This window comes from Myotis brandtii, unplaced genomic scaffold (assembly GCF_000412655.1).
Source record: "Myotis brandtii unplaced genomic scaffold, ASM41265v1 scaffold136, whole genome shotgun sequence".
Taxonomy (NCBI): domain Eukaryota; kingdom Metazoa; phylum Chordata; class Mammalia; order Chiroptera; family Vespertilionidae; genus Myotis; species Myotis brandtii.
Genome location: NW_005354829.1, coordinates 385,658 through 407,788, shown reverse-complemented (window position 1 = coordinate 407,788; position 22,131 = coordinate 385,658). Strand labels below are relative to the sequence as shown.

Genomic DNA, 22,131 nt, shown 5'->3' with positions numbered 1-22,131 from the left:
CTACTTTTCCCCCCACCCCCACCCCCAGTTTTAATCATGAGCAAATCACCAGTTTGGTGCTAGAATGTCCTGTGTTTCCTTGCCAGCCCCTACCCCATTCCCATTAAAATCAGTTAATATTAAACCTTCAAAGTACATCAGGCTCTACCTAAATCTTTTGATGTGTGTGACTCACTTTGAGAAATACGGGGTCACAGCCCTCTTCTGTGAGTCTTTGCATCCAGTAGAAGCTCAGTTAATGCTGGCTCAAGGCCCAGCCCTCAGCTAGCACTCAATACATCTGGCTTGAGACTTTGTCTGCAGTGGGTGCTCAGTTACTGCTGATAGTAGCTAAAGGGCAGGGTGAGGCCAAGGTGGAGTCCTGGCCTGGGCAGTGCCCCCATGCTGGCTCTCATTCTAGGGCAACATCATTCACACAGCCAAGTACAACTTCTTCTCCTTCTTGCCCTTGAACCTGTACGAGCAGTTCCACCGAATATCCAACTCCTACTTCCTTCTTATCATCATTCTCCAGGTAGGGCAGGGTGGGGGTGGCCCCAGGGGCCAGCACCTGTGCACACACCATTCCTTCCACCTGCTGGAATCGCCTCCTCCAAGAAGCCCTACCTGACCACCTTTGACACATGGCTGTGTAGACACTTGGTGGGGGTGGGAGGATGTGTGTCTGTCTGTGAGGTTGGTTGGTTGGTTGGTTGGATGGGGAGGCAGGGGTGGGGCAGTGTCTGGCTCCTCCTCACACACTGGGAAATGGCTGAGTCCCCCTGCCTAGCCCAGGGCCTGGCACACAGGAGGTGCTCAATACACATTCAGCGATGAAGGTGCGTGAGTGGCTCCTTCAGGTCCAAGGAGGGTGCAGCCTCTCCCCAGGATAGACAGCCTTGGCCACATAACCCCTTGGCCCCATCCACCCAGCTGACTCCAAAGGGTGAGGAGCAAAGGGTTGAGAGCAGATTCTAGGGACCTGCTGGGCTACTTCCCAGCACCTGGGTGACCCTGCCAGAAGGGCAGATGTCGGCCTGTCTCAGTTGGGTGGGCAGTTTGCAGAGCACCCTGACCACCCCCCCCCGCCCTGCCCTCAACAGCTCATTCTGGTCTGACCCTCTCCTTTTCTTCATCGATCCCATGAACATACGGTGTGCAGGTCCAATGCTGGAAACGGAGGACCCAGCAGTTGCCCTGACACCCACTCTCATTAAACCACATGGCAGGGCCCAGTGATGGAAAGGGGACCCACTCTCCCACCCAGGCTTGTCTGTGATTCACTTGGAGCTCAGGCCCGAAGGGTGACTTGGAAAAGCAGAACTATAGGGAGAGAAATAGTAAACCCAAGGCTCTGAGGAGGGAACATGCTTGGGGTTTCTGGAAGATGTGACATGGGAGCTGGGCATGGAAGGGAGATGAGTTTGCTGGGGCGGAGGGGGGGGGCGGTTCTGGGCAGGGTGTGGAATAGGCCATTGTCTCAAGATTTGTGGGGGGAGGTGGCTGGCCCTGAGCCCAGGTGGTGGTGGCAGGTGGGACACAGGATGCCAGGTTGAGGGTCTGGATGGGAGGGCAGGGGGAGGCAGTTGTGGGGAGTGTCAGGAGTGGTGGATTGGTGTGAACCACCGTGTCTGTCAGGGTGCCTTTCCTGAAATCTCCACGATGCCCTGGTTCACCCTCTTTGCCCCACTCGTCTGCCTCCTCCTCATCCGGGCCATACGAGACCTGGTGGATGACATCGTAAGTAGAGTCACGGAACTGCTGGGGAGGGCATTGGGGACAGGATGGGGTCTTTGTCTTGCTTCCACAAGGGATAGGTGCACGCACAACATGGCCCTTTGGCCCTTGCTGCCAATAGCTATTGTCCCAGCAGTTCCCACTTCCCCCACCAGGGTCCCTGGACAGATGTGGCTGGTGTAGGCTCACTATAGGGGCCACGTGTATGAGCTGGAACTGCTCTGCAACTAGGCCCTTCACCAGGGTGGTGTGGGGGCAGGATGGGTGGGGGCAAGGCACAAGGCTGGGACAGGGCCACCCCTCTAACCCATCCCTATTGACTCAGGGGCGACATAAGAGTGACAGCACCATCAACAACAGGCCCTGCGAGATGCTGGTGGGGGAGAGGTGAGGCCTCTAGTGCTGTGTTGGGGAGTTCATCCTGAGGAAAGGAACTCCAGCACAAGTGTGTGTGTGTGTGTGTGTGTGTGTGTGTGTACATATCAGGGAGGAGTGCCCAGAACCCTCCATGCCCCCCAGACATCTTGGTTGAATCTGATGTGTGACAGGGACCCAGCCATTATTTATTAGATGCCTGCTGTCTACCAGGCCTGGGATGTGCCTTGTGATGAGGACAGAGGCTGAGGACCTGATTGTTAACCCTTGCAGGCCTAAAAGTTCAGCGGAAAAGGGAGGCAGAGAAGTTCTGAAGAGACTTGGACAAAGAACTGGGGGAAGGGGCAAGGTTAGAGAAGGTTGGACTTCTTGTGTGGACTAAGAACCCCCTACCCCAAAAACCTGTAGGTGGGCACACAGGGAAGCAAAGCACCATGAAGGCATCTATAGCCCCAACCTCCTGAGGTTCTTTCTGCTTCAGGATGGCAAGAGGGCCAAGGGTTTCAAAGATGGGTCTGTTTGGGGCCCTCTCTTACACCTGCCACCCCCCCCCAATAGGTTTCTGCATAAAAAGTGGAAGGACCTGCATGTGGGGGACCTGGTCCGTCTGCATGACACAAACATTGTCCCGGTGAGCTGTCAGCCAGCCCAGAACTTCCCACTTCTAGTGTGGGGGTGAGAGGGCCTGCCTTCCAACTTGTCTTTCTCCTCTCCACTCCTGCAATGCTATTTCCTTCCTCCTATCCCTACCTTCCCCACCCCAGGCCGATATGGTCTTGCTGTCCAGCACGGAGCCCAGCAGCTTGTGTTATGTGGAAACAGCTGACATCGACGGGTGAGATGTGGGTTATCAGTAGGCATTTGGGGGCCTGGGAGTCAGCAAGGCCTTCCTCATTCCCCAACAGCCACAAAATGTGGCTCCCCAAGCCCACTGGGATATTTAGGTCATTCATTCTGGGAGCATTTGGAGGCACTTGCAAGCTGGCAGGGGGCAATAACATTAAATCAGGTGAAGGGACCCATCTTTGCACCAACATTTCTAGACACCTTACTGTGCTCCAGGTATACCTGCCCAAAAGAAGGCCTGGAGTCTGGCTTCAGCCATTTTGAAAATGCCCTGTGTGATTTTGGGCAAGGCTTTCTTTCTCTGGGCCTCAGACTCCTCGTGGGCAGCTGGCATGCATAGTAGGGGCTCAGTGAAAATGTTTGAGTGACTTTTGAAAAGGGCTGGAGATGTCTTGCCTGGGTACTATCTGTTCCTACCTCTTACCTCACTCCCCTTCTCATCATCAGGGAGACCAACTTGAAGTATAAGCAGGCCCTGTTAGTCACGCATCATGAGCTGACCACTATAAAGAGTATGGCTTCCTTCCAAGGTAAGAGGTAGTAGTTCATCCACCATCCACCCATCTGGGCCTTTGTCTGCCCCTCTGTACAGTGGGCATGAAATTTCCCCATCTCACTGGGTTTTGGGGAATGGCAATGGCATTTGCTGGAGGGAGGTGAAATAGCTTTTAACAGACCAGCTTATCCAGGCCTGTTTCATGTCCTTTGAATCCATGTAACAGTTGGGGTGTTTTCTGTTATTGTTACAAAACATGCAACACTCTTTTATCAGGCTTTTTTTTTTTAAACATTGATCACATTAAATGTTTTTGGTTGTTTAATCAAAAAGGCAGCATGTTGTGTGTACAGAGATAGGGAACTGACTCACCCATTGCAGTATGTTTTTATTTCCCACCTGGAAAGTGAGACATTTCACACCTGTGGGTTACAAGTGGCCCAAGGCCCAGCAAGGGGACACATTTTTTTTCCTGTCTTGTTGCAAAAACCAGTTACTTTAATTGGTGCTGGAGCAGAATCTTTTCTCTTGAACCACAACCCTTTTGTTCCTGATATTCAAGCACTGGCTGCATTTGTTTTCATGATATCTGAGGAAAAGCCTAGCTTACATGGAGAGCTAGGCACTGTCTGCCAGATGCTGGTCTGGTTCCCAAAGTCCCCAGGATGATGGAGATGAGGCTGGAACTCACAGGTATTCGCGACACCACTGGCAGGAGTACATGTCTAGTGACTCTCAGGATTGTAACCAGTAGGAAGGGGGATTAATGGAGGTGGGGTGGGGGGGGGGGGGGACCTGAAGGATCAGAAGAAAGGGTTTTCTTGATGAGGTGCAAGTCCTGGCACAGGGAACAGCATGCACAAAGGCCCTGAGGCTTAATAGAACCAGCTTTTGGAGCATCCAGAAGAGGAGGATTTATGGCAGGAGGATTGAGGTACCAATGGGACAAGTTTTGGGCATTGTGAGGATGGCTGGAGCCAGAAAGTGATGGGAAGTGTTCCCCACATCCTGCTCTACCCTGCATTGGAGAAGCATGGCCCTACCCCAGGCATGCCTCTCAGCTCCTTGATTGCTCTGTTACTCACAGGCAAGGTGGTGTGTGAGGAACCCAACAGTCGGATGCACTACTTTACCGGGCACCTGGAATGGGAGGGCAAGAAATACTCCCTGGACAGTGGCAACATCCTTTTACGTGGCTGCAAGATTCGAAACACAGACACCTGCTATGGAATGGTCATCTATGCTGGTATGACCACTCTAGGGCCCCTGCAGCATGAGCTGCCCTGGTGAGGGTGGGTGAGAACCCTCAAGTTGTTGCCTGCTGAGTGTCTGCTGCCACAAGATGTGGGGCTCTTGGCACAGCTTCTATGGAGCCTTGGGTTCTAAAACTGGAAATAAGCATATTGAGCCATCCCCCTTGGATGGGTGGCTGGCTAGTCAGGTAGGTGGATGGATGGGTAGAGGGGTGGGGTGACAGAGGGATGGAGGATGAGGTGGATGGACAGGCAGGTGGACAGATGGATGGATGCAAACCATGCAGGTTTTGACACAAAGATCATGAGGAACTGTGGCAAGATCCATCTGAAGGGGACCAAGATAGACCGTCTGATGAACAAGCTGGTAATCATGGTGAGCTTCACAGAGCCCCTGCCCTGGGGTGGGGGTTGAGGGACACGAAAGAGGGAAGGGAAGGGGCCCTTCCCATAGACAAAGGCTGTCATTTTTCAGGCCTCAGTTTCCTTCCTCTGCAAAATGTGTGCAGCCTGATCCTACAAACAGAGGTCTGTGGGCCAGAAAATATTCTTGTAATCAAAATCTTTAAAAAATTTCTCAATTCTGAAATTTTTTCAAACCTACAGGAGACAATAAAATGTTCACCTACCCTCCGTGGACATTTATTTAACAATTATTAACTTTTTGCCTAATCAACTGTCTTTTTAAATAAGTCACTGTAATAATTTTTATAATAGCAGCCATAGAACTCAGCAAAACCCCTGCAAGTTCCCTCCCCCTAGGACTGCCAGCCACCTCTTCTCAGCTCTCCTCCCCCATCCTGATGGGTGGGGGTGCTTCCCCTCTCCTGTTTGTCTTTTACACTGTGGTGTGTCGGGTGCTGCCTTGGGTTCCCCCCCAGGCTCTACTGTCTCCCTTTGCTGAGCAGATTTGCATATTCGTGGTGCTGATCTCTATGGCCTTGACCTTGGGCTTCTGGAGCAAGGTGACGGAATTCAAGACAAAGCACTATTATATGCTTAGGATGCACATGCATAGTCTGACCACCGAGTCTATCTTCATACTCGTGAGCTTCGTCGTTCTGCTCAGTGTCATGATGCCCATGGCCATGTTCATCACGTGAGTCCCGGGCACTACTCAGCTAGAGGGAAGTGGAAGCTCAGGTAGGCAACGGGACAGGGTGTGACCCAGCATGTGTTTGCAGAGCTGAATTCATCTACCTGGGGAACAGTATCTTCATTGACTGGGACGTGGAGATGTACTATGCTCCCCAGGACTTGCCTGCCAAAGCCCGTAGCACCAGTCTCAATGTCCAGCTGGGCCAGGTGGGGTACATCTTCTCGGACAAGACTGGCACGCTCACACAGAACATCATGACCTTCAAGAAGTGCTGCATCAATGGCATTGTCTACAGCCCAGAACAGGAGAATATATGTAAGGAGAACCCCTCCCTCTGCAGTGCATTTGCCGATCAGAAGCTGCTGTTCAGAAACTCGAAGCTCCTGAGTATTGTGCACACCAACAAGGTGGTGCAGGAGTTCTGGCGTCTCCTGGCCATCTGCCACACAGTGATGGTGGAGGAGAAAGACAGTGAGTGCTTTGCTGGCTACATGGGCCCTGGAGCTTCTGAGGTGGTGGTCTGGCCTTCGAGGTTGTCCATCCCAACCCCCAGGGCTCCTGTTACCCACCTTAGAGGGTGGTCAGGCATGAGGCTGGAGATCTGTTACTGAGCTGGGAAGAGGAGGTCCCAAGATGGGGGCCTAAGTGCCCACTTTCTTTTACTTGGCTTAGAGGTTGTACTGGCCCAGGAGACCATTGTCTTATATCTGGTGAGCACCAACTGTGTTCATTGGAGATGGGTGGTAGGTTCCCAAAAAAGACAGCATGTCCTCAGCAAATGTTCCCCTCCCACATCCCATCCCATGGCCCCTCCCCTGCCAGATCAGCTACTCTACCAGGCAGCATCCCCTGATGAGGAGGCACTGGTCACAGCGGCCCGGAATTATGGCTATGTGTTCCTGGCACGCACACAGGACAGCATCACGGTGATGGAGCTGGGGGAGCAGCGGGTATACCAGGTCCTGGCCTTGATGGACTTCAATAGCATCCGAAAGCGGATGTCCGTTCTGGGTGAGCGCCCTCGGCCCAGGGTTGGAGATTGGCAGGAAGGGGAGCACTTATGGGTAGCCAGGCCTCTCCTTCCACAGTCCGAAACCCCGAGGGCTCCATCTACCTCTACACCAAAGGCGCTGACACTGTCCTTTTTGAACGCCTGCATAAGAAAGACATGTATAGGAAAAAGCAGATCGTGAAAGCAGCTACAGAAGAGGCCTTAACTGTGAGTCCTGTGAGAAGGGAGGGAGGCTGGGTAGAGGGGGTAAAGAGAAGGGAAGGTGTGCAGAGAAATGGCCTCAGGTACACAGACTAGTCATATACAGTTGGCCAGGCTATGCCCTTAACCCTTCACAGAGGGAGCATTTTTTCTAAGTGACACAAGTGACCCTCTCTGGTTAGGCTTTGGCCCTGGATGCTCCCAGCCCCCTCAAACCTTTTCTAGTCAGGTGTGGGTTCTGAGACACACTCTGCCCCAAATCTTTTGTCTCCATGAGTGAACCCCAAATGTCTCAGCTAACCTTTTGAAGCTGTGTCCTGCTGCCCTCTCTAGACTAACTCTCCTTGCCCACAGGGCATTCCCCAGGACCCCAATTTTCCCCATGCTCATGCGATACCCCAGGAACTTTGCACACACTGTTCCCTCTGCTTGGATGCCTTCCTCCACTCTGTCACTCAGGATCTTTTGATCCTCAGGGCTCTGCCACCTCCAGAGAGACTTTCCTGCCTGACCCTAACATGGGGCTGACATGTTATGCCAGGTTACTGCTCTATGGCCCAGCTCTGACCCTTTGAGATTGCCCAAGGGCTTTGCTGAATCCTCAGCATCACCCAGCACAGGGATCAGGGTTTGTGCAAAGAGTGTTCTTGGCGTCTCATTCAGGACTTCTCAGAGTGCCCAGCTCTGTAAGGAGCAGGAGTCCAGGGCAGGTAACTAGTCTCTAAGAACTGGGGAAGTGCAATCAAGGTTCAGGGAGCCTGCGCACAGGGAGAAGGGGCTGAAAGAAGCAGAGGGAGGCAGAGGTGACAGGGTGGCACCTGCCTGCCCGCCCGGCCCCCAGTCCTTTGCTAAGGAGACCCTGCGCACACTGTGCCTGGCCTACAAAAAGGTGGAAGAGGACCAGTACAAAGAGTGGAACCAGCGGCACCAGGAAGCCAAGATCCTTCTTGAGAACCGAGCCCAAGCCCTGCACCAGGTGTATGAGGAGATAGAGCAGGACCTCCAGGTGAGCATGGCACAAGAAGTGAGGGGGCTCCAGCACCCTGGCTATGGGACCATGGATCTCCCACTTGTGCTGGGGTTAACTGGGTCCCTGCTCAGTCAGTCTATTCCTGCTCACTCCCCATCCAGCTGCTGGGAATCACAGCCATTGAAGACAGGCTTCAGGATGGTGTTCCTGAAACTATCCAGTGTCTCAAGAAAGGGAACATCAAAATATGGGTACTCACAGGGGACAAGCAAGGTAGGTCCTAGAGTGGCCATTGATGTGGGAGAAAGGACTTATAGATGCCCCAAGCACTATACCATCAACCTATTCCACTGGTCTGGGTTCAGTCCTGCCCCCCACCTTGTCCTGGGGAAAGGAAGATGGGATGATTAAAACTGCTGGCACCTCCCTCAGGTGGGTGCCAGTAGGTTCTGAATTAGTGCTTCTGTGGGTGGGAGGCACATACACACAAAATATTTAAAATGACGTTTTACAGCGGCGTTGTTATAAAGACGAATGTCAAGGCTGGAAAACATAGTTTTATTCAGATTTTAAAGTAAGTTCTTTTGGTGGGTTCCTAAAAGTGCCCATGGGCCCTAGCCTGATAAGTCTAATGATCCCTTGGCCCCTGCCCCAGATAGCCAGAGTGCAGGCCCCTTTGCTCAAAGCTGCAGGCCAAAATCTCAGGGCAAGCTCTCATTGGCCAGCCTGGGTTGCACCCTCCTCTGAACCAGTTGCCATAGCCAGGAGTGGGCTGAGTGCCTGGGCATGGCCCCAGGCAGGGGGCTGAGCTGGGCTGGTTTGCAGAGACCGCGGTGAACATTGGCTATGCTTGCCAGCTGCTGTCTGAGGACATGCACATTCTGGATGAGGAGCAGATAATGTAAGGAGTTGGGGGTGGGGGCAGGTGAATTGGTTGGGGGCAAGGTTAGGGTGGGGGATAGTGAACACCCATGGCCACCTAGGTGTGGCCCTGGGGATCAGCAGAGTGTCCTCAGCCTCCACCTGGCTGGACTCCCAGAAGGGGAAACTGAGGCACAGCTGGAGGTGGAGGATGGAAGGAAGCTTGTTCCTGGGCATGGCTGAGACCCAACTGGGTCCCTGCAGTGCAATCCTGGAAGCCTACCAGGAGACCAAGAACAACCTGCCTCAGGTCGAGATGGCTGCCATGATCGTTAGTGGAGAATTTCTGGTCAGTATCAACTCAGGCTTGACTGGGGTCCCTAACATGGGGGAGGGAACTGGGAGGACGGGGTGGGGGTAGATTGTTGGAAAAGCCAAAATGAAAGCCACGCTAGGAGATGGTTTTCAGATGAACTGGAGCCCATGTGGTCAAGTCCACACTGGAGTTTGGGGCAGAAGGCCAGGAGGGAGCTGAGGCCAGTTGGGGACGTTCATTAAGGGGAGAGGTGAAGGCAGAGTGATGTGCCCCCTCGCCCCCACCCTCCCTTGCTAACCAGGACCAGCTGATGAAGAGTGTAGCAGCACCGGAGCTGCAGAATAAGGACTCCAACACCCCCCAGAGTCCGGAGGTGTGGCGGGAACGGACCTTCGTGGAACTGGCCTGTAGGTGCAAAGCAGTCATCTGCTGCCGGGTGACACCCAAGCAGAAGGCTTTAATTGTGGCACTGGTCAAGAAATACAAGAAGGCAGTGACCCTGGCCATCGGGGATGGTGCCAACGATGTCAACATGATCAAGAGTGAGTGGTGGGCACTGGTTCTGGGGGGAAGGCATGTGGTGGGCTGGGGGTGGCCCAGGGCCAACATGCTGCATATGCCCCTGCAGCTGCGGACATCGGTGTAGGGCTGGCGGGCCAGGAGGGCATGCAGGCGGTGCAGAACAGTGACTACATGCTGGCCCAGTTCCGCTTCCTGAGGCGACTGCTGCTGGTGCATGGGCGCTGGTCCTACATGCGAGTGTGCAAGTTCCTACGCTACTTCATTTACAAGACGCTGGCCATCATGATGGTTCAGATCTGGTTCGCTTTCTACAGTGGCTTCACTTCTCAGGTGCACTGCAGGCAACAGCCCTTTGGGGATTCTCTGTGTTGGGGTTCTGTGCCCTTCCCATGGCCTGCAGAAGGGTGGTGGGCACTACCTCCTCCACTCTAGGGTCCTCATGGGGCAGGGCTTGCCTGAGGTCGCAGGGCCAATCAATAATTTCTATGGCATTCATAGAGGTATAGAGTATAGATAAAGGGAGGGGATGGTTTCTGCTCAGTCAGCTTTGAGCCTGACATTTTCAGGGATATTTGACAGATTTGAGCTCTGAAGGCAGGGCAGGACAGCACATGCTCCAAAGGGTAAATCTTTCTAGGGGAAAGAGGGAAAGCTTGAACCCCAGAGAAGGTAAGACTATGGGGTCTGGGTCCTAACTTTAAGACACTCTTGACAGTGTTGTGGTGAAGAATAAGTGTGCCTCCTAGAGCCTGAGAAGAGTCCTAGGAAGATGATTTCCCATGAGTATCAGGAAATTGTTTGAAAATAGATGGCTGTGATAGAGAATAAGCTGCTGTCATTGTTATCCAGGCATTTGAGAGAGAGCTTTACCAGAGGGCACCCTTGAATAAGTATAATTGTTTGTTTTACTTTTTTGTTTCCAAATATTTTATTCATTTAGATGCTGCTGTGCATGGAATTTGTTGTCTTAATTCCCTTTTGAGATGGCTTATTGCTGGTGTGTAGAAACAGATGGGGTTTTTTGCTAAATTCTTTTTATTGACTCTAGGAGATTTCTGGAGGATCCCTGGGGATTTCCTGCATGTCATCTGCAAATATAGCGTTTTCCCTTTTTCCCCTCCAATTTGGATGCATTTTATTTCCTTTTCTTACCTAATTTCTTTGGCTGAAACTCCCAGCGAGATGATGAGGGTTGGCATCTTTTTTTTCCTGGTCTTACTGAGGACATCATTCTGTCTTTCTATACTTATTAACTGGACTGCTTCTGTAGGAAGAACCAACCATTCCTTCTCCCTCACTTATTTATGAAATTACTTATTTTTATCAGTTTGGACTCCTGGGTATTTTTTATTGTGTATTTCATTGCTCCGATTGTCCCCAGCCTGTTTTATTCCCTGAGCATAACTTCATTTTTGGCACTACAAGAGGTTCCAGGCTAATAAGGAAACCTGGTTCTTTTCATCAGAGAAGGGTAGTGTTAGACACTAAGAGCTAAGTGCTCAGTGTGTGCTTAGGGCCACTGGGTGCTATTACCCTCTCAATAGACAGATTTAGGAAATGTACACATATTAGCCCATGGATAGAAGCATCTCTATGTCTATTTTTATTTATATGTCTACCCATCTAGCTTGTGTATATTAAAAATTATGTGAGTTCACACTGATAGTTCTGATTCCAATCCTACAAGACAAGGCTCAGCTTAGCCTTTTCCAGGTACTCATTTATGACACTTCTCCAGCAGTGAGAAACTTGATTCTTATAAAATTCTTGATCATTATTTTTTGCTTACTTGTGGAATGCGCATAAAATGATTTTTGAGTTCTGGGTCAATGTGGCTCAGTTGGTTGGGCGTTGTCCCATGCACTGAAAGGTTGCTGTTTCAATTCCTGTGTCAGGGAATATGCTCAGATTTTGGGCTTGATCCTTGGTGGGGGTTATGCAGGGGACAGCCAATCAATATTTTGTTCTCACATCAATGTTTCTCTGCCTAACTCTCTCAAAATCAATAAAATATTTTTTAAAAATTTTGTCAATGTAAGAAACATTCAAATCTGTAGAGAATTTTTGTGACAATTGCTAGGAAGCAAAATTTCAGCAGATTAAGAAAATGCTCCAGAGAATGGCAGTTTTGCACCCCATTTTATATATAACAATCAAAAGAGCAGATCCAAGTGGGTTACATGAAATTTATTAGTGATAAATTGGGGAGGTGCGTGAAAGAAAGCAAAGCAGGGAAACCTCTGGAATTGAATGAAAAGTAAAATGATAGACACATCTTTTACATAGGTGGGTACAGGATAGTTAACAGTCAAAAATTAATAACAATGGGGGGATTTGTGGTCTCCACAAAGTGGAAAATTACTGTGACATTCCAAAGATGTGCTATACATGCAAAAAGACTATAGGTTCAGTTAAGGTAAAGATTGACCTTTGTCAGGGAAGATGTAGGTCTAGGACATGACTACCCACCATAAACTGCTTTTAGTTTTAAAAGTTTTTATTTTAGACCATCTTTTGTGGTTATGTTAGATCTCTGAGTTTGTAAGACTGCCACACAGGCATTCTCTAAGCTTGTCAGGTTAGCATGTGGCCCCTATTTGTCCACATTTTAAAAAATGGTTTTTGGAACAGAAGCCCTCTCTCCTCCATAGACTTTAACTGGACTGGATTCAGGCGTTGGAAAGAGAGTTGGTTGAGCTCATTGTCTGCTGGGGTCTCTTCCAACTCCCTTTTACCCATCAATGTCTCCCTAAATCTAAAATGACCAAAAACCACACTTTTTAGCCATATTTCCTCCTATAGCTCTTTACTTGCAGTTCTCATATTAAACACACAATGATTCTATTTTAAAATAATTAGATTCTGCTTTTTCTCTCTTTTATTTTCCAAACTTAATCCATCCGTTGATTATAATGCAACTTCCTAACTCACTAGGAATCCTTCCCAGGTGCATAGCTAACTTGAGTGGGTCTCCTCAGGTAAAGAACATTTCGGTTTCTGGCCATTTGGCATCTGAAGGCTTATCACTAACCACATTCTCCCATCCCTTCCCACCCTTAGCCTCTTTATGAAGGCTGGTTCCTGGCGCTCTTCAACCTGCTGTACACCACCCTCCCGGTTCTGTACATCGGACTGTTTGAACAGGTGAGCAGGCCAAGGACTTGCTTCCTCCTTCCCTGGAGATGCTCCTGTCTCTGCCCCACCTTCTCCTCCAGAGGGTTGGGCTAGGGTGGGGATGGGACTGGGAGAGTACTACTGTTCCCACCAGAGCCCAACCTGATAGTGGATGAAGCTCTCTTGCCCAGCTACCTCCCCCAAGTCTCAATCCCACAGTGGGGAGGAGATCAGAAAAGATGGTTCTCCTCTTTAAGAGGGGTCTGGCTACGTAATCCAGATTAGGGCAGTCCAGTAGAACCTTTAGGATGATGGAAGTGCCTCATGCCTATGCTCTTTACCAACCACAGAGGGCTAACAATTAGTACTTGAGGCTTCCTGGTGTGACCTGAAGAATGAGACATAGCATTTCATCTTTTTTAAGTTTTTAAACTGGTAAATCAGTAACAAAATTCACCATCTCACCATTCTCACATGCATGGTTCAGGCATGCCAAGCATGCATGTTCCTGGGAAACCAACCTCCAGAATTCCTCCACCCCACCCCCACTCCAGGATGTGAGTGATGAGCAGAGTCTGGAGCTGCCTGAGTTGTACATTGCTGGCCAGAAGGATGAGCTCTTCAACTACTGGGTCTTCTTCCAAGCCATTATCCATGGCACAGGAACCTCCCTGGTCAACTTCTTCATGACCCTGTGGATCAGCCATGACATTATTGGGCCCATCAGTGACTATCAGTCTTTTGCCACTGTCATGTCCCTGTCGGGCCTGCTATCAGTCACCATGGAGGTAGGCAGGGCTGCTGCCCTCCCCACTCCCAGTGGGACTTTGGACACCAACCATGGAGGTCTCATCACCTGGTGACCCTCACTGAGAGGCTTTAGCAGGTGCCACCCTTCAACCTCCTCCACATAGCCTTGCCTGGAATTCTGACCCTCCTGGTTTAACCCTCCTTTTTCCCATTCAGGTCATCCTCATCATCAAGTACTGGACAATCCTGAGCGTGCTGGCCATTTTCTTCAGCCTCTGCTTCTACATAGTCATAACTAGGGCCAGCCAGAGCTTCTGGCTCTTCACAGTCTCCCCCACAACCTTCCCTTTTATGTGTGAGCCTTCTAGTAAGAGATAGGGGGGCCAGCCCTGGAGATGGGTGGGACCAGTGTTGTAAGAAAATTTGCACAAAGGCACCCTGGGGGTTAAGGGTGAGGAAGGACGTGGGTGTCAGGAAGAGGGGGTTTGGAGCAGGCTCTAGGGAGGCTAAACCCTGAGGCAGGCCATGACCCTGCCCTGTCTCCTTCAGCTGTTGAACAAAACGTGGTATCTCACCCCTACGTCCTGCTGGTGATCATGCTGAATGTGTCACTAAACACCCTGCCTGTACTGGCCTTCCGTGTCATTTACCAAGCCCTCAAGCAGCTACGTCTCAAGGTGAGGTTGGCTGGGGTCCCCACTGCACATTGCTGGAAGCAGGGACTCCAAGGAGACGTAGAGCTGGGGTTAGGGGTTTGGAGACCCAGATGCACACCCAGTGCCCTCATGGGAGGCCAAGTAATGGGCTCTGGGACCCCAGAAAGGAAACCATACTTCCTGGAGTGGAGGTGGCCAGCCTGGTTCCAGCACTGACTTTGTCAGACTTCCACCATGAATTATCTAGGACTCGGGGGTTGAGATGACAGAAATGACCTGGAAAAGGTTTAGGCAAAAGATTAAAAACACCCCCAAATGTGTCTGTTCATCGATAGATGAATGGATAAACACAGTGTGTGGTTCATCCACATAGTGAAATATTATTCAGTCTTTAAAAAGGAGGAAATTCTGACCCCTGCTACAATGTGGATGAACCTTGAGGATATTATGCTCAGTAACATAAGTCAATCACAAAAGGACAATACTGTATGGTTTCATTCATAGGAGGAGGTCCCTAGATGAGTCAGATTCATAGAAACAGAAAGTAGATAGTAGGAGCAGGTGCTGGGGGAATTAGTGTTGAACGGGAACAGCTTGAATTTGGGAAGATGAAGTTCTGAAGATGGATGGGAGTTGATGGTTGCATAACAATGTGACTAAATGTGCTTAATGCCATTGAGCTATACTCTTAAAAATGGTTAAAATGGGACATTTCATGTCTATTTTACCACAATGAAAAAATGTTGGGGGACTTAAACTGTCTCAGGTAACAAACCTAGAAGGACAAGCTGCTGGGCTGTAGAATTGACTGGAATAGTGTACCAAGATATGGCCACAGACCTGCCACGTTTTGTCACACAGGCTGGAGACATGGCTACCCTGTGGTTAATTTCTCTTGCATTTGACATACGAGGGCACTTAAGGCACTTGGCAGTTGATCCAGAATCAGGTCCCATCGAGGACTCTAGTTGGGTCAACTTGGGTATGGAAGAGCCTGGTCAATGTGTGGTGGCCACTGGGAGCAGGTGACCCAAGAGCAGTCTGCACAGTGTGAGATCTTGATGACCCTTGCTTGCCCCTTTACTCTGCAGGAAGAGAAGGAGGAGGAGAAAGCAGAGGAGGTGGGAGAGGTCCCAATTGAGGAGATGGCTGAGGTGCCACGGGCCCGTCGCTCAAGCTATGCCTTCTCCCATCAAGAAGGCTATGCAGACCTCATCACACAGGGCACAATTATGCGCAGGTCACTAGGGTTCAGCAAATACTCATTTGATGATGATCATTCCTCAAGCATAGATTACGTCTGATGAATTTTTCATGAGCATTAAGTCACCCTGGTACCAGTAGAAGATGTCATTCCTGGGGGAGAATAGGTTCTAGCACTGGAGGGGGAAGGTGTCCTCTGAGGATATCATCTTTGTGATGAGCTCCTCCTTGATTGTGGAAGGGCAGTCCTCTCTCTCTCTCTCTCTTTTTTCCTTTTTGGTATATGTAATAATGAAAAAATTAATTAGGCCATGAAGTCTATAAATTAATACTGTTATTAAAATGCTCTTTTGAACAACACATTTCTGGTGTCTGGTACAGTTTACCTAATGTCCATTTTCATGTAATTCTTACACAGTATAGATTCCATTAATGTCATCTAAATATTAAAAACATTTGACATTCTTCTAAGTCTTCACAACACCCCTGTGAGGTAGTATGTGGTATTGACTACATACCACAGATGGGGAGTTCTAGGTATGGAAAGGTGAAGGAGGTGGCTCTTCAAAAGCCATGTGGCATAGCCAGGTGTGGTGTGGCATCAGGGCTGCACTCCAGCCAGGGCTCCTCTGCCTTGACATTTACAGGTCCCAGCACCACTGCAGAACTGCATGGAAAGACTCAGGGTGAGACCAAGTTCCTGTCTAGTTGAGAATTAAAGAAGGGTCTTTATAGGTCTTGTTTCTCAGAAAGCCAACCACTCACCCTAATCTTGAAAAAACTATGACTGACTGTCAGTTGCTCTTTTTAAGACTTTCATGAGTTGACTTGAATTTTGTAGCTGTGTGCTCAAAGCCGTTTGGAAGACAATTTGAAATGGCATTAGGGATGATGAAATTTTGAGAACAAAACATAGAAATCAATAGTTAATAGAGTTAAATCAAAACACAAACTATATGTTATGGTAAAAGAATAAAATCCTAAGTAAGTGGAGAATAATATTTCTCAGTGTTTAACAATGCCTTGCACAGAGCAGGTGTTGAATAAGCATTGCTTGGATAAAGGACAAATGACACATCTTTAACATGCCTGTCACTGACAATAACCCTGTCTTGGGAGAAGGGCAGAGGCCCATGGATTCCCTGGCCTGGGATGCCCGGCTAATACAAAACTGCTCAGCCAAATCCCCGGGGTGTCAATACTTCCTTTCTGCCCACTAAAAGGTGGGGCTGTAAACACAGACTCTCCTTTGAATTTATGCTGCTATTTATAAAAACTATTCAAAGATGATTAAATATATGAAGAGCCATAGTGCCTTGTAAGGAAGTGTCTTTAAAGTATGTAGATGCTCATGCACTAAGGACAGAAATGAGGTTAAAGCTGTGCCATTGTGTGTTTTTTTGGTTCCAGATTTTCAATTTATTTCTAATGCTAAAAAGCACCGGTGCCCACATAACCCTCCTGCTGAAAAAGCCTTATTCGGAGTAGTGAGTCCAGCTCTCCAGAGTGTATCCTAAACGCACTTTTGGCCTCAAAGGATGGCATGTGGCCTGGGCTTGTCCCAGGTCACACACTGGAGGGGCATTGCTGAATATTGCTGTTATTACTCCTTGTCCATCTTTAATCCATGTCCTATCTTGACTCAGCCCAAGAATATATTGCTCCCAGAAGTTGGGATGGAGTAGGAGTTCCTTCGGTCCTAAAGCCTTATGACCATTTGGTCTTGAGTTATATTCCGGAAGAGTAAATGGTGGCATATCAATGATCAGGAAAATCTATTCTTCAGAGTGGCCGACCAGAGGTTGCTTTGTCTCAGGCTGCATGGAGTGGGAGACCCCTCTACCCTGGCATGTCATAGCTCCACCTTGATCCCTTTTATTATAGGCAGGCCTGTGGGCACCTGCTTCTTATACTCCAGGTACTCCTCTCCAAAAAAGTGAACTTAATGAAATTTCCTCTTCTGTTTGGCGGCAAGAGACTTGCCATACTGTCAGAGCATAGCCAACATCACAGACAGGGTTGCACAGCATCACTGGTGTTCTGATACTCTAGTAAAACCACCCAAAGGATGCTAGAATCAGGCATACACTCCATTTGTCACCAGACTATGGGCGTCTGATTTTCCATTCTGCACCATGTGGTTGAAATTGCAACAGCTGTAAACATGGCCACTTTCCTCAGACATTCTCCAAAGACCATCAGCAGGCCTCTGGCACTGAGTCAGGTGATCCGCTTCAGGTTCTGGCCAAAAGGTATTTTGAAGTGTGAACTCTATCCGAAAAGAAAGAGTAGCTATGTGTACTCCAGACTGCGATTCCAGAGAAAGAAATCCAAGGACAGATTTTGGGGATTATTGACCACTGTGGCTAAGTATTCAGAATACTGGAACAATGTCAGGGAGGGGGCATATATACTGGAAGCCACTGGTTTCATATCCAGGGCAGGGGCTTAAGAAGGCTCTCAAGGGGCTGAAATCACCATGTATGGGGAAATCCTCTACTGGCCGTGGGGGGTGTATTAGATGTGACCAACCACAGTGATTCCAAGAACACTGGCTAAAACCTGCTGGAACAGGAAGTCCAGAAAGCAAGCTCAGATGGCTATGTGGTCGCTCGAAGGGCAGCTGGTCCAGCAGCAGCAGCAGCAGCAGCAGCAGCTCATTGAGCCTGACTAGGGCCAGTTAGGAACTCTGGACTGGACTGTTGAAGCCTGGGTTGGCCCCATAGCTGGTTCCCTGCAGGGGGTCAGATAGGGGTCTGATGCCGAGGGTGCCTCAGTCTGGAAACAGGGCCAGCTGGAAAGGGAGCCACCCTCCCACCCTGTGCCCCCTGTCCATCACACAACACATGTTCCTGGGGAACCTGTTTCTGGTCAGGTTTCCTCCAGGACAGAGCACCTCCTTCACTGCGATCTAGATCTATTGAAAGACAATCCTCCACACAAGGGTTTGTCCTTCCGCGCCTATGGGAGCAAGGAAGAGGAGGGGGACCATGGTGGCTCATCCTCCCCATCTCCTAGCCATCCTCTCAGCTCCCTGGGAGCTGTATGCACCAATCTGCTGGGAGCTTTGTTGGGAAGGATGGGGTTGAGGAGTGGGCGTGGAGGGAGCTGCTCTAACCCGAAGGATGTACTACCTCTGCTCGGTGAGAGACACCTCTCCCACCCCACTCAGGCTTGGGGCACCAGCTGGGACACCTCTTCTTGTAAATTGTAAATGTTTTTAATGGCACCTACAATGGTGAATTACTTTCAAAAAGTTTCAATTTACTTTGCCCAGATCCATCAGAGGAGTCACTATCTGTGGCAGCTTTAGCCTTACGAAATGTATTTCTTAGTGGTTTTCCACATTTCAACATTAAAGGAGTTTAGAAGAAGTTGATTTCAGCATTCATGGATGACTTTGAGGGGTTCGACTCGGGGGAGGACATAACTGCAGATGTGGTGGAAATAGCAAGAAAACTAGAATTAGAACTGAAGATGTGACTGAATTGCTGCAATCTTATGATAAAACTTTGATGAGGAGTTGCTTCTCATGAATGAGCAAAGAAAGTAGTTTATTGAGACAGAATCTACTCCTGGTGAAGGTGCTATTAAGATTGTTGAAATGACAACAATCTTAGAATATTACATAAACTTAGTTGATAAAGCAGTGGTAGGATTTCAGAGGATTGATTTCAACTTTTGAAAGAAGTTCTACTGTGGATAAAGCCACTATGGGAAACAGTGTAGAGTTTCCTCAAAAAAAGTTGAACTGCCATTTGACCCTGTGATCCCACTTCTAGGAATATATCCTAAGAATCCCAAAACGCCAACCAGAAAAAATATATGTACTCTTATGTTCAGAGCAGTGCTATTTACAATAGCGAAGATCTGGAAACAGCCCAAGTGCCCAACAGTAGAGGAATGGATAAAAAGAAATCTGTGGTACATTTACACAATGGAATATTATGCAGATATAGAAAAGAGAGAGAGAGAGAGAGAGAGAGAGAGAGAGAGAGAGAGAGAGATCTATTACCCTTTGAGATAGCATGAAGGGACCTGGAGATAATTAGGCTAAATGAAATAAGCCAGTCAGAGAAAGACAAATATCACATGATCTCACTTCTATGTGAAATCTAATGAACAAAATAAAGTGATGAATAAAATAGAACCAGAGGCATGGAAACATGGAATGGACTGATGAATCTCAGAGGGAAGCAGGGAAGAGGAACAGGAAGAGATTAACCAAAGAATTTTTATGCATATAAATAGGGTGGTGAAGGCATGGGGCTGGGTGGGAACCTGGTGGAGAGGGACAATGGGGAAAAAAGGGTAGAGAGCTGTAATACTCCCAATAATAAAGATTTAAAAATGTATTTCTTAAACAATAAGACTCTAAAGTGGATGCTATGTTCGCAGGCAAAGAAACAACATTAATCTTGTTGTCCATCTCCCTCAGAGCTCTTGGGTAAACAAGTGCATTGTCAATGAGCAGTCATATTTCGAAAGGAATCTTTTTTTCTCAACAGTGGGCTTAAAATATTCAGTAAACCATGTTGTGAACAGATGTGCTGTCGTTTTTGAAAATATGAGCTCAAACTTGCAATATAAGCCCTCTGAAAAAAAAATTACAGAGTTTGTACTATTTATAACTTAACATACATCACTGAGTTTTACCTAACACCTACCAACTCCAGACACATATCATTCCAAAATTTAAAACAAAGCGAATAAGAAAAGCAGAAACAAACCAGATTCACTTATAATTAACAGGAAAAATGTCTTTATCTGAAAGATATAAAATTGGCTTTTTAAAAGGAAAATTTAGTTAAATATAAAAATTAAAATAATCTCAGCAAAATAATAAAAAAAGAAAGGAAAAAATTTGTGGCCTTCAATTACAGAAGGAAAAAAGAGATTATAATATGTAATGCAGGAAAAAAATGTTTGTATCAGATTTTACAAGGTACATTCTTTATACATTCTCCATAATAGAAAACAAGCCAGTTGCCTAGGGGTTGCATGAACATGCTGTTACAAAATGAAAAGTTGACATTTGAATCCAGGTCAAGAAATAAAAGCATCAGAAATGTTTATTTTAAGGCTAAGAAACTTGCATCACAAAGTTTTTATCAAAGTTTACTCTAACTTTGACTATACTAGTAGTACATATATATAAAATGCAGATAATTGAACTGATGAGTGGGCAAATGTAATGCCATTGAAGTTACGTAAAATAGTAATGCCTTAACATTTATCATAGCCTGTTTTCAACATGAAGAGCTTTGATTTATGTTATTTTTAGTTCCTGTGACCTAATGGATCTCCTTAAGAGAACTGTATTAGTTTCTTCCTAATGCTAGAAATAAGAGTTATATAATTAAGGAAATGTGAAGTTTTATTTTTACCCACAGAATATCTTAAAGTTGTATATAAATAATCCCTCTTTCTTTTAATTCTTAATGTTTTCTGTTAAAAACTAAAGAAAACATTTCCAATTAATGTTTTTATTTGACATTTTGTTTTTTACTTGTATCAATATGTGGAATTATATTCAAAGGAGACAATAAAACACTTGCACAGGATAAAAGAAGAAAAATTTCGCCAACAAAATCGCATCTTACGTGGAGGGAATAAGTGTACCTAAATAATAAACTTAGGTGAAAACTTTTCTTATGATGCATATTGTAGTGTATGTTGTAAAAACTTTTCTGGAAGGCACTTCGGCATTAAGTATAAAGATAGTTAATATCCATATGCTCAATGATTCCATACCTAGGATTTTATCCAAAATAAGTAAGTATGCCACAACATTTATTCAAGGCTTCTCATCAAAATTGAAAACAAGCTAAAGGGACATGAATAATAGTTTTTAAATATACATAATTGTATAACCATAGAGTTATGCACAATTTGGCTGTTGATTAATATTACAGGATATTCAAATGAAAAATCAAAACAAAACAGGTTACTGAACACATGTAAGTGAACACTTTTATGTGCACAGGAAAAATAGTATGGAAAAGAATCCTATTAACAATGATCATGGATGAGCTTGGGAGTAAGAAATGGACTGGCAGGTAAACACCTTATATAATCTTGTAAAAATATTTATAAAAAATACTTATTGTCACATGAAACTACTAAATTTCTAACTTTCTAATATAAAGAAATCGTATTATTTTTAAAGTTTTATAAAATGATTTTAAAGGTAGTTTATTTTTCAATGTATTTTTTAAAAAAATCACTCTAAGCAAAGTAAATTCTTTGGACAATATTAATGATTATGTCCTGGTATTTAATCTCAGGTGCTAAATACTTCGCTGCCATCTGCTGGGATATGGTTCCTAATTCATGCCCAAGCTCAAGCGTAGTTCTCCCTGAGAAACCGGAAGAGGTCCTTGGAGAAGCCACGTGTCACCTTAGTTCTCTTCCTCCAGCCTTCCTAGCCTTGGGCGTGGTGGGGCCACAACATCAGTAACAAAGAAACAGAATTTCCGGAGGATGAGGCCCAGAAATCAGGATTTTAAAAAGATTCCCAGGTGATTCTAATGTGCAGCCAAGGTTGAGAACCCCTGCCTAGGAGGATTAAAGTGCTTTGGCTTCAACATGAGAAAGTTAAAAAAATATAAAAACAACCATTTTCCGGGAGGTGCCTCCCCTCACCTGCCCTCCATGTCTCCCCTGCTCCAGAGAGCCCCCGCCCGCCGCTGCCCTCACGCCTCACCACCATGGATGACGCCCCGCTGCCAGCGCCCCCTG

At 47.4% G+C, this 22,131-nt stretch overlaps 1 protein-coding gene and 1 pseudogene across 1 annotated transcript in view; one reads left to right on the top strand and one right to left on the bottom strand.

Moving 5' to 3' along the window:
• LOC102249584 (phospholipid-transporting ATPase IK) overlaps positions 1-15,640 on the top strand; it is an 18,652-nt gene extending 3,012 nt beyond the window's left edge. The window contains exons 3-25 of the mRNA XM_014535019.1: positions 401-514; positions 1,618-1,719; positions 2,042-2,103; positions 2,650-2,722; positions 2,856-2,926; positions 3,385-3,467; positions 4,521-4,679; positions 4,974-5,062; positions 5,595-5,785; positions 5,871-6,256; positions 6,608-6,796; positions 6,874-7,004; positions 7,840-8,004; positions 8,130-8,241; positions 8,794-8,869; positions 9,094-9,178; positions 9,417-9,687; positions 9,774-9,997; positions 12,728-12,811; positions 13,336-13,569; positions 13,748-13,886; positions 14,081-14,208; positions 15,279-15,640. Of these exons, the coding sequence (XP_014390505.1) occupies positions 401-514; positions 1,618-1,719; positions 2,042-2,103; positions 2,650-2,722; positions 2,856-2,926; positions 3,385-3,467; positions 4,521-4,679; positions 4,974-5,062; positions 5,595-5,785; positions 5,871-6,256; positions 6,608-6,796; positions 6,874-7,004; positions 7,840-8,004; positions 8,130-8,241; positions 8,794-8,869; positions 9,094-9,178; positions 9,417-9,687; positions 9,774-9,997; positions 12,728-12,811; positions 13,336-13,569; positions 13,748-13,886; positions 14,081-14,208; positions 15,279-15,491 (3,381 nt within the window). The 3' untranslated portion in view covers positions 15,492-15,640. The remainder of the gene's footprint in view (positions 1-400; positions 515-1,617; positions 1,720-2,041; positions 2,104-2,649; positions 2,723-2,855; positions 2,927-3,384; positions 3,468-4,520; positions 4,680-4,973; positions 5,063-5,594; positions 5,786-5,870; positions 6,257-6,607; positions 6,797-6,873; positions 7,005-7,839; positions 8,005-8,129; positions 8,242-8,793; positions 8,870-9,093; positions 9,179-9,416; positions 9,688-9,773; positions 9,998-12,727; positions 12,812-13,335; positions 13,570-13,747; positions 13,887-14,080; positions 14,209-15,278) is intronic.
• A 1,602-nt stretch (positions 15,641-17,242) lies between these two features.
• LOC102249283 lies at positions 17,243-17,823 on the bottom strand (annotated as a pseudogene).
• Between the last annotated feature and the right edge of the window lie 4,308 nt (positions 17,824-22,131).